General features: G+C 40.4%; 2 protein-coding genes across 2 annotated transcripts; both read right to left on the reverse strand.

The window, feature by feature from the left end:
- Window positions 1–7,823: 7,823 nt before the first annotated feature.
- On the reverse strand, window positions 7,824–9,708 carry LOC310781709 (homeobox protein Hox-C5a-like; the record flags this gene model as incomplete). The annotated part of the gene is made up of 2 exons (XM_083642311.1): window positions 7,824–8,032; window positions 9,234–9,708. The coding sequence occupies 2 exons, from the start codon at window positions 9,706–9,708 to the stop codon at window positions 7,824–7,826; spliced, it is 684 nt and encodes a 227-aa protein (XP_083498437.1).
- Window positions 9,709–11,523: 1,815 nt separating this feature from the next.
- On the reverse strand, window positions 11,524–12,713 carry hoxc6a (homeobox C6a; the record flags this gene model as incomplete). The annotated part of the gene is made up of 2 exons (XM_083642310.1): window positions 11,524–11,840; window positions 12,317–12,713. 2 exons carry the CDS (start codon window positions 12,711–12,713, stop codon window positions 11,524–11,526), a joined length of 714 nt encoding a protein of 237 aa, XP_083498436.1.
- Between the last annotated feature and the right edge of the window lie 2,619 nt (window positions 12,714–15,332).

A 15,332-nucleotide genomic window follows, 5' to 3' on the forward strand; every position in this document is an offset into this window, starting at 1 on the left:
CTCAACAGATTTCAAAATATTCACACAAACACACGCACACGCACGCACGCATTTTACGCACGCACGCACACGCACGCACACACACACACACACACACACACACACACACACACACACACACACACACACACACACACACACACACACGCACACACACACACACACACACACCCACACACACACACGCACACACGCACACACACGAACCGCGAGCAAAGGATAAGGGGGTCTCTTTCTCCACATTCACCCCCTGCCTTTGAGGTGACTCTTATATGAATATTCAGTCACGAACACGGCGCATACAAAGGGCCGCGTGACAGCACTGATGAAAAATAAGTTTCTATTGTGCCCAACGATTCCTTGTGCGTGCTATTACCATACTGACCGCTCGGTAACCTTTCTGCCTGCCATGCTGGAAGCTAATGAGAAAAGCCTCGATGAAAAATGCAATATCAGACATGTGACCTGTTTCAGTGTTATTAAAAACAGCAAACATGCTCCAATTGTGAATCAATGGAATTGATTACAGTGAAAATGCACACGGGGAATTCAAACGCTGTCAAAAAACATCTCAATCTTCATATGTCGCTGCATGTAGACTCTGTGCATCAATTTAATAGATTTCTTGATTGCTTGATTGAAGGACAATGCCTCCTCTAAGACACCAAGCGAACTAACGAAGAAATATAGGAAAATACGGCAGCCATATTCATGTTTGCTTTGTGATCTTGTCCTCATCTGAATTATGCTGGATTTTCTGCGCACCCCACCAGTCTGAGCTGCATGCACGCCCTATATACTCCCTCTCGCCCCATGCTCTCTGGCGGACGCATTTTAATATTAGTTAGACAGCCTGACCCGCGTTTCACCCCTCGCGTTTGACTGGTTCCAATAGTTCACTGCCAAGGATTATTGATGGAGAAACAGCAATGAGTTCTTTTCCCCCACAAATGGCTTTCAGATCGTGCACCTAGTTCAATAACTAGTTATAATGTAGAAGTACAAAAAATGAGGCCCTCAGGCGGACTAATTTGATGTTTCATTTGTTCATTTGAGAAATAGTTAAGCTTTCCTTCCCTGCAAAAAATAACAGCTATACAAGCATGTTAACATGTGTGTGTGCATGTGTAAACAAAATAAATCTGTGCAAAACCATGGGGGTTGTTGTTCTGTCCATGCATGGCTGTTTTAATTCGGTGGCCCAGCAACTGACCTGGGATGCAGTAATATCCCTCTCCCTGATGAAAATGGTTATGATGCGCTTTTAATCAACGCCTTAACCTAATAGTCTTTACGCATTTATTCTTCCCAGGTGCAATGACGTTAAGCTGTTGTATCGTCCGATTGAAAAAAGTTTTAATGAAGTGCAGGCAGACTGGTTGAATATGTGGATAGCCTTTAAAAGCACAAGCCGGGATACCAGATTAACAAAGGTGAATTTAGATATGCACCACAGAGGCCATGGGTTGGTTCCCAATTCACTATCACGGATGTTGTTCATTATGGATTGTAAAGTCCTACATCCACTTTTGTGCATCTAAATCCAGATGCACAAAACAGACCTATGCTACATCTCTTCACCTATTACCTAATTAGTCTGTTTTATACAATTTGCAGTCATTTGAATGATTCGATCGTAGTTGCAGATGGCCTACTTTGTCATAATGTTAAAACCGTTGCATTTCCACAATAAATAAATCAATTAGCTAAATAAATGGAAACATTATTTTTAAATTAAATTAATAGCCTATAAAATCACTGATTGCTGTGTCAGTGCCTCTGCGTAAAACTAACCAAAATGCCTAACCAAAATTCCTCTAGGTGGCGAGGCATCAATAGCCATGATGTCAGTGGAGCCAGCTGTTTGCCTACAGCCAAATAACGAGCTCCAGAAGTGTCAGCTCACTTAACTAAAGGCAGGTGAGGCGTGGGGCGAAGGGAGACACTTACTGAGACATCCACGATCCCACGCATTTCGACCCCGATGAATTTTCTGAAAAATAGAGGGGGAAACGAAAATTAGATCCAGAATGGTCCCAAATAGACATTTAAGTGAAACGGGCATCGAACCTGAAATTAAAGTGCACGATGAGAACTATCGATGCCATCGATTCTATCAAGTGTCATTTTTGAAAATCAAACGAGCATTTGCTGTTTTTTAGCTATTTAATCAGAATTGGCCGGTGTCCCGTTATATCAAAGCAGTGGCGTTTTATCCAGACTTTTACGTTATTAAAGCATAACGACGAAATTGATTCATAGGCTTATTCCAATAGGCCTAACTTTCTTCGTTTTTTATTTGACAACTATTTTCGTACTTGTGTTTGAAAAAATAAACAGAAAACAAACAAAACAAAAACAAATATAACCTAATCAACAATTGGTAAAAAAAAATCGAAGATCATATATACGCAAACGATTTTCTAAATCATCTCAAGATAACTTGTTTCGCAGTCTCTCAATTTTCCAATATAGAAATGAACCATTTTGATATGCTGCATAATTGCTTCACCTCAATGATCCCTCAACCTCTTCCCGTGCCTCTGATCTCCTCTGTTAGCCTAATTGAAGGGAGGTGCACTAGAAAAGCTTTGCAAAGTGTGGCCTCCTGCAGAACAGTATACCGAGGACAGAAATTTAGGACGGGTCATTTTCAGACAGTAAAAACTAAATTTACAAGCATTTTGGTATTTCCTTGGGCAAATGTTCTATGAATAGAAACCCCCGGACTTCAGTGCGGCTGAATTATAGCGAGTTGTCAAGAAGAAAAAAATCACGACTTTGTCTTAACATTGGAAATAAATCCAGGCTCAAGTAAAAAATGAAATACAATAAAAACAATAAAAGTAATGGGAATTTATGGTTCTTATTTGGACTCAATGTTAGACAAAGGGAAGTCTTGTGCTCACCCGGAAATGACCTCTGTCGATTGAATAATGACAGTGTCAGAGCCGCAGGTCAGAGAAAAGAATACAATACAACAGAACATGGCAGTGACAAGGGATGTTTAAGTTACTGAACTTTTACTGTATGAAATTGATATTTTTGAGCTGAAGTGCCCTGTCCTCAAACTGGATCATATACAATCTTTGATTGAAACTTCCAACACAAGATGCAATGGCTGGAAAGTCTTCACGTAGGCTACAAATGGGAGCAAAATATGTCTGCAGCAATAAGCACACTGCATCCTCCAATGCAGCTGTCCCAGGCGTTGTCATGTCACGCATCATATACGTTTATTTATTACTGCATGGAAAATCCAAAGTAAATATTGGATATATATGCTATCTCTTTGTTAGAAAATACAATTCTGTCAATGTTTTTTGTCTTTACTTTCTCATTTTGGATACTTTTTCCTAATATGATAACCCAAAATGTATTCAAGTAGCTTATACTGCATATAAGTAGGATCCTACTATCGAAAAGAGCAGGAATCCATGCTTTTCATTGCCCCTTCTAAGTGCAATCCTCATACAGGAGTGTGTTACACAGAAATTGGATCATACAAATAAAATATTTGATTCAAGTTTCATCACAAGATGCAATGGCTGGAAAGTCTTCACGGTAAAAATGGGAGCAACATGTCTGCACCCATAAGCACACTGCATCTTCTGTGCAGCTGTCTCAATCGCTGTCATGTCACACATCATATACATCTATTCATTATAACCGCATGGAAAATCCAGTAAATATTTGATATATCTTCTTGTGGGACCTGGGAACATACAATTCTGTCAATGTTTCCTTTACTTTATAATCTTGCTGGATGATTTTCCTTAACAGTCAATATAACACAAATAGTCAAGAAAGTAGGCTACTGCGTAAAAGCATGAATCCATATGACTGAAAAGAGCACCATGCATGCTTTGGACACATTGCCCCTTGTATGTGTATATTCCCCATACAGGCGCGTGTTACACAGTGCCCCCTATTGGAAGTGTATAATTGATCACCCTCCACACCTGAGAGAAAACAGGCTTGGACTCGAGCAGTTAACTAATCCTCATAGTGAGTGAAACAAATAGAGCGGCCAATACAACAAAGACTGCGTGGCATCACAGCGTGTTGATCCATGCCATGTTCAACTTTCTCATGTTCAACCCCCAGTGTGTGTGTGTGTGTCTGTATGTATGGTGTGTTTACATAAACCTTAAGACTCTGGTTGACACTACCCAAAACATTTCCATTTCTAACACATTTCATTTCAACATAACATCAAATCCTGTGCTGTATATAGTCTCATTAAAGCACAGGCGTTGCACCTTGCTCCATCAGCTGAGCTACATTGAACCAAACAAGATATAATATGAGAATTATCCATTTGCAATTCAGTGCATTGATTAAAAAAAATCTAGGCTGAATTGCTTTCTAAGACATATGGGCTGTTACTTTAAATGATCTGCCCCATATCAACAGAAAACTATTGAGCTTATAATATCACATAGACCCATCAGTCTCCAAATTGATCAATTCGGTAATAGCTCCCCCTACAATGAGCAACAACAAGCAAGAAAGGCTATGGTGGTTGTTAATTCAATTGACAACAACTAATAATCATGTATTCTTCAAGAAACGTGCTTTTTATGCAAAATGTGCAAGGGAAATGCATGTGAACAGGCATGCCTCCAGAGGTTAAGGTTCACCCCAGCTTGAAAAAAAGTACTTTTTCAGAGAGTACTTTGGATTTGGAGGAATTACATTGCACCGCCTTTGCGTCAAGCCTTGCCTTTCCTTAATGGCCCAGATAACTTGACACCAAAGTAACAAGCTCAGATGAAACAGTACATGACAGTACAGGACATTTTATTTGATAAACTTTCTGCATGGAAGGCAATAATTTTCACCCTGCAAACTTTATACAGTAGTCACATTTTACTGGCTATACGAGCCCTATAGCTATAGTATAATTTCCCATTAGGGAAATCAAATAAGAATTGTCACTCCACAAATTGTTTGTGTGTGTGTGTGTGTGTGTGTGTGTGTGTGTGTGTGTGTGTGTGTGTGTGTGTGTGTGTGTGTGTGTGTGTGTGTGTGTGTGTGTGTGTGTGTGTGTGTGTGTGTGTGTGTGTGTGTGTGTGTGTGTGAGAGAGAGAGAGAGAGAAGGGGAGGGAGGGAGGGAGAGTGTGGGTATGAAGAGTGGGGTGGGGTTGAGGCTAAAGTATTTTTAGTTCTGTTGGCTGACTATTTTCCACACAATCAAATTTGGCAAAGATTATCATCATCGTTATTATAATTATTATATAGGCTATCTTACTGATACAACCGTGCAAAACAAACTGTTGTGGAAAACTCACAACTTTTAAACATCTTTAATTATTTCTCCTGTACGAAGTATTAGTATATTAACTCCACATGTTATGCTAAACCTGCCTTATTTCCTAACACTGCTGAAATGTAGCATAAATATTGCACAAAAATATAATCTTGTTGAAAAAGAAACGGCAAGCATTTACATCCTGGCGTCCAATTGTGCAGCGCCAAATAGAAGAATAAAAACATAAATGCGTTTTTTTCCTCACCGATTATTTTGAAATCAAGCCATCTTGTCAAACGCAAGGCCTGCGATTGCAAAACAGACGCTGCCCACACTGCAGTCATAATTAAGCAAGCATGCCTCTGCAAAGATAAAAAAAAAAAAAAAAAAAAGTCACGCTATAATAAAACACAAACAATGACATTATTTTATACGACATATAAGGAAAAATAACGGAGCCGTTAACGGCCTGTATAGGAAAAGTTAAAAGTAACTTACTGCAGCAGACAGCTTCCAGTTCCACATACACAGCACTCGCCTACAGAGTCCGGAGAAAGGTACTGCACCCTCACTGCCACAAAGCCCTTTCTTCCTCAGATAGGGGAAGCCGGCAGCTGCGATTCCGGACAGTTAAGATTATATATGATGTGTATATATCGAAGGTTTGTCAGCTCTTCCAGGCCATAAAACCCACTTAAATGATACCACGTGCTTCCTATGCACCATTCACAGGCCCTGCTTGGGGCAATTGGCATAAGTAACCTTGTAAACTTTAAAATACCCTAAAAGAAAGACATACAAAAAGGGATCCAATACATTGTCCACGTAAGGTTAGGCCTAACAGAGCGCAGAGAAAGTGGACGCTATAGCCAGTTCCTAGCCGTGAAGGAGGTTATAGGAAGCTATTAGTTTAAGAGGTGAGTTTGATTTTTTATTTTCTTCAGAGTGCAGCTATAAGCTATAATAACCTAGGGCTATAATGCATCATATAGCCTAGTATTATTATGGAGAGAGCCAGCAACTGTCGTGTCCTCTGCATAAAGACCTGATATTGTTATTGTTAGTGTTGATATTGTTACAATATATAATGATGCCACCTTCAAAGAGCATGAAGATATAAAGTTGCCATATGGCACTGCAGTGATTGTGCGTCACTCAGTCTGCGGCCACAGGAGGAAACCAAAGTTTAGCATCCACGTTGTGTTGTGGGCCAATGTTATCACAGGCTATGTCCCTTCCTACGCTGACAAAACAGGAAGCGGACTCTGTCTGTGGTGGAGTGGTAGGAAAGGGGCAATAAACTTTTATGAGGGCCTTAAACTTCATTGCGCGTTTGTCAGTCAAGGGAATTCCGTAGTCTAAATATCAAACCAAACCGCTCAAGAAACACTGAAGTCGTGGTCGTGTCTCTAAAAGATTTCACGACTCAGTCTTGATGATTATAGGCAATAATCAGAATGAAATATTGGCATATTATACAGAGTGAAATAAATTGGCATTAAAGGTGCAGTTGGCAAGACAAGACACTTAATAAACAAACAATAAACTGAAACTTTAGTTTTCAACATTAAACATTGATGCCACCGTTTTAAAATATTTTAATTCACTGTATAGCATAAAAGTCATTCAAACGTATGTGTGCTGTGTGATGTCATTGGTTATCCCCATGATATAAGGAAGTAGGCCTAATTGTCGTGTAAAATGAGAGAAATGTGCGTACTGAGCAGATACACATTGGAAGATTGTTTACTTTAAATTGTCAGCTTTTATTGATTACAATCAACAAATATGCCATCTACTGTATCAATTATTCTAGACCTTGGGTAAGCCAGGCACCTTAAGCCTACCAAGGGAAGTGGCTCCATTGCACATTACAACAATAGTATCACATACAATTGGTGAATTATACATAATGGTTTAGATTCACAAGGGTATATGACAACATGTATGATGCCTTCAAAGAAAGAAACCCTCTCACAGACACCGAGACACTGGGAACAAATCACATCCAACCAAATCCTATGTTTGCATTGCAACACATTAGTAAAAATAAAATAAAAAATAAAATAAAATGAAAGTAAAATGAGTGGGGAAAGTCAATTTTTACTGTTGGAAAACTAACTGTTGCTTATTATAGTTGACCACTATAATGTAATTGTATGCCTTTACTTGATTTGATTTGTGTTTGATCACATGGAAATAAATTGTAGTACAGGCGATCAGCCAGCCTCTTATCCTAATTAGACAACATAGAATATTAGTGGTACAGTAGCCTTTCCATGCACTGCAAACCTTATGGCTTACAACATGGACCCATGCTCCCCTCAACCCCTTGTCCCTCCATGCAGCAAAGTGAGGTTATCATCGCATGGGCAGCAAATTAATTTAGAAATGTAAACCGATTGATCAAAGTGAGTGATATTCAATACATTAGGTCCCAAACTGCAGCAAGTGACACATAATTGGTGATGAAGCGGTGTCATGATGTCATTGCTCCTAGCAGTTCATCCAGAGGTCAGGGAGGCATGCAGCAGCACTGTGCAGTGCGTGCTGCTCGCTCACTGCAGCTTTATTCCTTCACTTTGATCTTTGAGTCCTTCTTCCACTTCATTCGTCTGTTCTGGAACCAGATTTTGATCTGCCTCTCGTTTAGGCACAGGGTATGGGCGATCTCTATGCGCCTGCGGCGGCTGAGGTACCGGTTGAAGTGAAACTCTTTCTCCAGCTCCAGAGTCTGGTAGCGGGTGTAACTGGTCCTGGACCGCTTACCGTCCGATTCTGAAGTGGTATTAAAATCGGTTAGCTTTCAGCAGTGGTGTAGTGGTAAAAAAAAAAAAAAAAAAAAAAAAGGTTTTCTATGATCCAGTCAAACAATACTAACATATAAAAATAAATGTTTATTTTCAGAAAAGCATGTTTTGTTTCCCCATGCATGGAACAACCCTGTATATCTTCATAAGTATAATGTAGCTTGTTGCTATACTTACATTATATATGGATTTATAGAAATTATGTCAGGCTAAAAAGGTTGTTAAACTCTATTCGGCCAATAAAAGGTGTGGAGGCCTATACACGGCATCCCCGATTTCGGTCTCACTAAAATATGAAAAGTAGGCTATATTATCACTTAAGAAATCGTATAGCATAATGTAATCACAAATTTGAGTGGTCAAATAGTGGCCTGCATGCAAATAATGTCCATATACTGCTGCACAGAATAGGCTACAATATGGGAGGAAACACACATGAAATGAAAGTGTAATTTAATTTTAAAAAAAAATCTCAATATCTGTTTTGTAGGTTATTGTATAAAACCTGCTCTAATTCTGGCGTGCTGCAGGTATAGCAGGCCCATGCACTCCTATATATTGGACTTAATATCAACATCTCGCTGTGTGTCCCTGCATGTGGGCTTATGGGCTTAACACTAAACAAAAGTAGCCTCTATTTGCAGCAAATGTGCTCACTGTCCATCTGTAGCCTGTAGGCAACTAGTGTCCAATACAAGGCATGGAAAAGGAGCATGCCTATTCAAATCTTTTCGAGGTGAAAAGTTCATGATTGGGTCAGGGCATTGGTGTTTCAGAGTTCAATTTAAGGCTAACCCTTCTCTCACACTGAGCCTCTGAAAGTAAAGCCTACATTTGACTAAGATTATAGACTAAGCACTGCAAAAACGAATACTAAGGCATGAATTTGTGATATTATTTAATAGTTTTATCACAGTTTTTGGTTCTCTTATCCAATTATACCACCATAAATCACCCCACAGATCACCTCTTCACCGTAACAGAGCAGGTTTACGAGCAATGGATGCCTTTGTCATAAAATTTATGGCCGCGAGTTTTTATTATTTCCTGCGTTTGGCCTATAAAACTCAAGAGGGAAACGGGAACGGGCGAAAAGAAGTGTTGCAGCGTTAAGAGTGAATCGGGGAAAGCGTCTATAGTCGCACTTTAGAAAATAGGGCAAACTTTACCGTGGCTCATGTGCAGTTTTGTCATCCATGGATAAATCTGTGGTCGAGGCTCACTCTCCTGGTTCAGATTTCGTTTCACCGCTTGCGTGCTCTCCGCTTTCCTCTCGCTTTCCTGGGTGGATTTTGCGCTCCTCTCCGCGCTTCTGTCTGCGCCTTGTCCCAGTAGCAGCGTCGTGTTACTGCCGTAGTTGAGCCCACTTCTTGCGTCCACGGACGAGCTACTGGATACCATGGTTATCTGTGGTCCTGACGGTAGAGGAGTATCCGTAATGCCACGCAGGCTAGTTTTCATCTCCTCCCGTTCAACAGAGGTCGTGGGGACGGGACAAGTGAATATCCCGTTCACATTAACACCCTCATAATGGCTGGACCTGCGCCCAGATAGGGACCCACAGTGGTCGAAACTAAACATAGTGTTAGGAGAAGTTGACTCGCTTGTTTGCCTAAGAATGGCGCTGTCAACATAAGAGCTCATCTTGAGTATTGCCGAGACTTTCTTTTTACTAGAGAGGGCTGCGGGCTGGATTTTTCGCTTGTTTCGTTGCTTTGTTGATCATTGCTTTTCTTTGTAGCCGCTTTTAGAAAATTCAGAGCTGCCCTAAAAAAATAATCCAGGATTTATAGGTGGGGTAGGCTATGGTATCTTTTTTTATTTCTTGATCCGACGTGCGCTGCCCAAATATGGGGTATTTGTATGGGATCACGTGCACATGTTGGCCAGTCATAAATTGGCTTTGATACTCAATGGGGATATTGATGAATAGGAGAAACGTGTCCGGTAAACTTTGAGCTGTTGGTTGTTGAGGACCATGCAGGGATCTTAGCGAAAAAAGGGCAAGACAGTAAGACAAGAGCGTCATCTGGTGTCTGGTATGGGGCAGGACGGTCAGGGCTGCCCATTGCTCTCTGTGCCCATGCATGCCAGGGTGCGTGTCCCACATAAGCCCTATAATAATAATAATAATAATAATAATAATAATAATAATAATAATAATAATAATAATAATAATAATAATAATAATAATAATAATAATAATAATAATAATAATATGGTCTAATTCAATAACCCACAACTAATTTAGATGCATCGAAAACGAATGGTGATATTCATGAATAAATTAGTGAACAAAATATTTTAATAAATGCAGACTATACAATCTACACTTTTATAGCCTATATCGCTGTAATATAGCCTACTGTAAATAGCCCATTGGAATGTTGTATACTAGTGTTTGATTATGCATTGACAGCCCTGCGTCCCTGAATGAAGCCAATCTGAAAGTTGAATCCACGAGGCCAAAATTGGCTCAGAAATCTGGGTTTTGCTTGTATGATGGATTTATTCCCCACCTACTTTTAGAGTTTCTCCTGGCCAAAAGGTTAGCATGATTTGAAATATAATATATAAGCCTCCACAATGAGTGAGGGGATAGTAGTATATAAGCAAGCTTTCTTTATACGGTCATCTGAGTCATGTTGGAAGTATACCATACACCAAAAGAACAAGACGAAGGTGAAAGTTTTACAAATATTTTATTCCATGATACACAATTATGACAAAACATGAATTCGTAACCCCAAACAAAAGTGAAGTATTACTAGTGTACAAATCTATCTCACAAGGAAAGCCTATTGTGTGTCAAATGATCAAAAGGGGCTAAGCGCAATGTTATGAAGCGTCTATTAAAGCGGCTAAATGCACAAGTCCTCACAGGATTGACATAATATAGTATTACTTTGATTATATACAGGCATTTCAGTTTTGTGTGTATTTTTTTTGTCCCGTGCAACTTTCAGGATTATGCAAGACACTTTCTGCGGACGATTCAAGTACTACATTATACTGGGATAAAATAAGTGTGCGTCCGATCCTTTCCTTCATACGTGGAATGTTAATGCAAAAATGTTGAGTTGAGCCTGACCAACACTGTAGTTTGTGAGCTGATCAAAGAGTTTATACGCTGATGGATGGGGTGTAGGATGAATACTACATAGCTTTTGCTTTCATGGGGGAATAACGTTGAAATTAATACTTTTTGTATCCCCTTTCACAACACAAGTGTGACATGGCAATGAACAACTCATTCTGCGCTCAAATGTCAAGATAGTTCGCATATGGGCCATACTGTGCCTGAAATAATGTGGAATTTCTTGTAAGGCTCAACGCTCCTGTGGTCAACAACATGAGATATAGTGGGAGAGCTGCAGAATAGCCATCATGCAATGAAGTCAGTCTCTGGTCCATATGTTTTAGGTAGTTATGTTGGGTTTTTCATGGTTATATGGTTTTTCACTCTTTCTTCTTCTCCTCTTCTTCCTCCTCTTTCCCTTCTTCTACCGCGCCATTGCGCTCCTCCTCTTGAGAGACTCCTGTCTGTTCACTTCCAGTCACCGTGGACGTCAGGTTGCTCTCCTTCTTCCATTTCATGCGTCGGTTTTGAAACCAGATTTTGATCTGCCGCTCTGTCAAACAAAGCGCGTTGGCGATCTCGATGCGTCTGCGCCGTGTCAGGTAGCGGTTGAAATGGAATTCTTTCTCAAGCTCAAGTGTTTGGTATCGAGAGTATATCTGACGTCCTCTGCGTCTGTCTGTCCCGTAGCCGACTCCTATACAGGGAAGCAAAGTCAGTTGGAGAATAGTCAGTGATTTGATCGTTTACTCGGTGCACACATTTGTAGCCTATTATATTTCAAAATGTTATTGTGGACTAATAGAGGCAGTTTAGTATAAGTTTTCACTCGTTGTGAAAATCACAAGTCTATAGTCTAAAATAATAATAATAAAAAAATAAAATAAAAACACATTTTAAGTCGATAAATCGTATCTGAAAGGGTATGCTGCTTTATCATCTAAAATAATGAAAGCTCCCCCAGATATTTAGTGTGTCAAATGCTACTGATTATGACTATTATTATATCATTCTTAAAATGAAAGCTGTTTGTTTGCACATGGAAAGGCCCATCTACAAGTCGAGGGGATACAGTAATGGTTTATGGGGCCATAAAAAGTAACTTACTCTCTTGGTAAGACATATCGTAAAACTGGCCCATTTCCTTAATTTATTTGTCGTAGTAAAACTCACCGCTGTGTGAGTTCATTCGCTGCATCCACGGGTAGATCGGCACGTTGGCTTTCGGGTCTTGGGCTCCTGCTCTTCCTTGATCCAGACTGTACTCTTGAGCAATGTGGCTTTGTGCGTTGAGTCCCATGTTTGTCTGTCTGCAGCTGGGCAGCACATCCTTGTCTTGAAGAAACACATTTGATCCATACTCATACTGTGCCCTGCCAGACCCAAAAACCACATTATCTTGAGGAGAGTAGAAAGGTGCATATATCCGATTTTGGGTCACAGCGGCACCGTACGACGAAAAATGTCTGACGGTGTCATAGGTGGTGGAGTTTAGGGGTACATTGGGCAAAACGTCTTGACCACCAGATAAATGGCAGGAGAGCGACGGATTCGCGAAATAAGAATTCATACCTTGCCTGTAACCCTCTCTCCAACTCTCCCCACTTCTTTATCGGTCTCTTTTCAGTCTCCTCCACAGTAAATCTCCTTTCCGTGTCTGTCAACCAACCACACCTTTGTCGAAGGTCTTCTTTTTCCCACTTTCTGCTTCTTCTCAATGGACGTGGTCTACTTTGAGCATTCAATATTATTAATTTCCAATCTCCGGTTAAGACGCACAAACCCGAGTGTTATAGCTGAGGCTTGGCTCGGTGAGAGACAATATGACAATGTCAGCTGACCATGCTCCACCAATTGAGAGGCAGGAGTTGAGGAGAAACTGTAGCTTTTAGCTCAGAGCTTGAACATTAGTGCTAAATGCCGACAAACACAGCGTAGAGTCCGAGTAACATACAATACAGCCTGGCTGCAAACATATCCTACTTTAAGCTAATGGGAATATCATATTTATGAGGAAAGTGTGATGCAAAGTGTGGCTGATGCCATTCAGTGCAATGGGCATATTCCACGGGGGATTCAAAGTCAGTGAAAATGCAGAACAATATTTATTAACCCATAATATACAATGTTCAGCGGGGTTCATTATGAAAAGTGTATCAACTTTATTTTCTAGATATATTATCCTTACCTGCGTGACGCAGAGTGTGTGTGTGTGTGTGTGTGTGTGTGTGTGTGTGTGTGTGTGTGTGTGTGTGTGTGTGTGTGTGTGTGTGTGTGTGTGTGTGTGTGCGTGCGTGCGTGCGTGCGTGCGTGCGTGTGTGTGTGTGTGTGTGTGTGTGTGTGTGTGTGTATGTGCGTGCGTAAAACTCACTTAATTTTAATTTTACAACACCACCATGGAGGTACAATATCAATAAATAGACAGGACCGTTGGGGGGCCATATAAAACGAGGGTCTTACGCGCCATGACGCCTTGCCTTTCAATGAAGATTCAAATGAAAAGTGGTGTTGCTTAGTGTTTATCTCACCCATATCGAGGACTTTCTAAGATACCATTAATGCATTTAATTGTACTATCTGGCATGTGAGCAATTCTCATGCCTTTGCACTGAACGGGGGGAGGGTGTAGGTGGTAAGAATGCGTTTATGGTCTCTCTTCTGTGAGGGCAATAAAACAAGTGACGTTCCCCAGCTCACCAACAACTAACTCTGCTGCAAAGCCCTGCTACACGAGGAGCAATCTCCGGGCTCAGAAATGAAACCACTGCACGGCGTGTGGAGGCATAAAGAAATTGCGTGCAGGTCCAGTCGGCTTGTAGAGAACTGCATTTAAGATATTTCTGCCACCCTCTTGAAAAATCCAATCAGTTATGCGACTGTCCAACCTACACGTCAGGCAAAAGCCTCCATAGGCTAACATGGTCTTCCTGTTCACTATATAGGCTCAGGTAGGCTACAGTCTCTTCAATTCGTAGCAATAAAAAACAAGAATAGGCTATCAATTTGAAAAGTGCAAGCTGTCTGAGATACACACTGTGTTCAAATGCTTATGCAGAGGCAGTGATGTTTTTTCCTGTTCAGGTTATACCTCGACATTCCTTTGACAGAGGGAGGAACGGAAACTAATAATTATCTCGAATGTAGAGCAGAAAATTATGGGTTTGGAAATGACTTTAGAGGTGTTGTGTAAAAAATGGCAAAAGTTAAACGCCTTTCTATATGTGAACTGTGCGACCTGGAAATAGGCTGCGCAAATTCTCAAATGAAGGCTTTATTACAGTAGGCTATATACTCTCCCCAATTGTATCTATAGCCTATAATCAACACTGCTTAACTGTTTTTGTACGGTAGCCTACACGAGAGCGAATTTGGTATACGACCAGCATTTTTAATACAATCAACGTCAATTTAAATTGAATTAGAAAGCAAAACTCCCCGCACTCGCCTGAAAATAAATCAGCCTTATAATTCACACTATCTTCCATTTTCTTTACAGGCCATAATTGATACTTGAATTAATCGATAGGCTTATTGAAAATGTCTGGCAATTCTGTCCAAACGCAGTCGATCTGGCTATACAGCCTTTTGGTGCACCTCATTGATTTCTTGAATAGGGTGTATACTTGCAGCCTAAACGTGCAACACTGTTTGGTCTGTTGTTTGGGATCCTGAATAGCCCATAAAAGAGACAAGAACAAAGAGACGGAAGTAGCTGGCGCAATAAAAGTTTCCCTTCGCCTTATTCGTGGCCATATGTGACATCCGCATCGTGCAAATTTGAGACAAATAGAACGCAAAAGTGCTATATTGGAGAATGTTTCCATGATAGGCTAAGGCTACATTAAATAATAAATCTGCATGTAGACCTGATATGTTAGTTGATCGGTGGGATAAACCAACTTCACAATCCGTGGCGAGATAAAAATTAGGCAAATTCCAAATTATCTAAATTAATGTCCATGTTACAGGAGACCAATACTGTGTGTAAACTGGGCAAACTCGCCCATGCAGAGCTTATCCACCTCTTTAAATGCAAAACGAAGTTTGAAATTGAATTAAACCTATACAAATGAAACCTACATTTGATAAGATGGGGTTTGGTAGCCAGTGGTATTTTAATCCTAATCTTGTTCATATCAGTGACAGCATGTGTGCTTAATTTGGAGAAGCCGTGTTTCATAACAAGTTA

Source organism: Poromitra crassiceps (genome assembly GCF_964638095.1).
Source record: "Poromitra crassiceps genome assembly, chromosome: 8".
Taxonomy (NCBI): Eukaryota; Metazoa; Chordata; class Actinopteri; order Beryciformes; family Melamphaidae; genus Poromitra; species Poromitra crassiceps.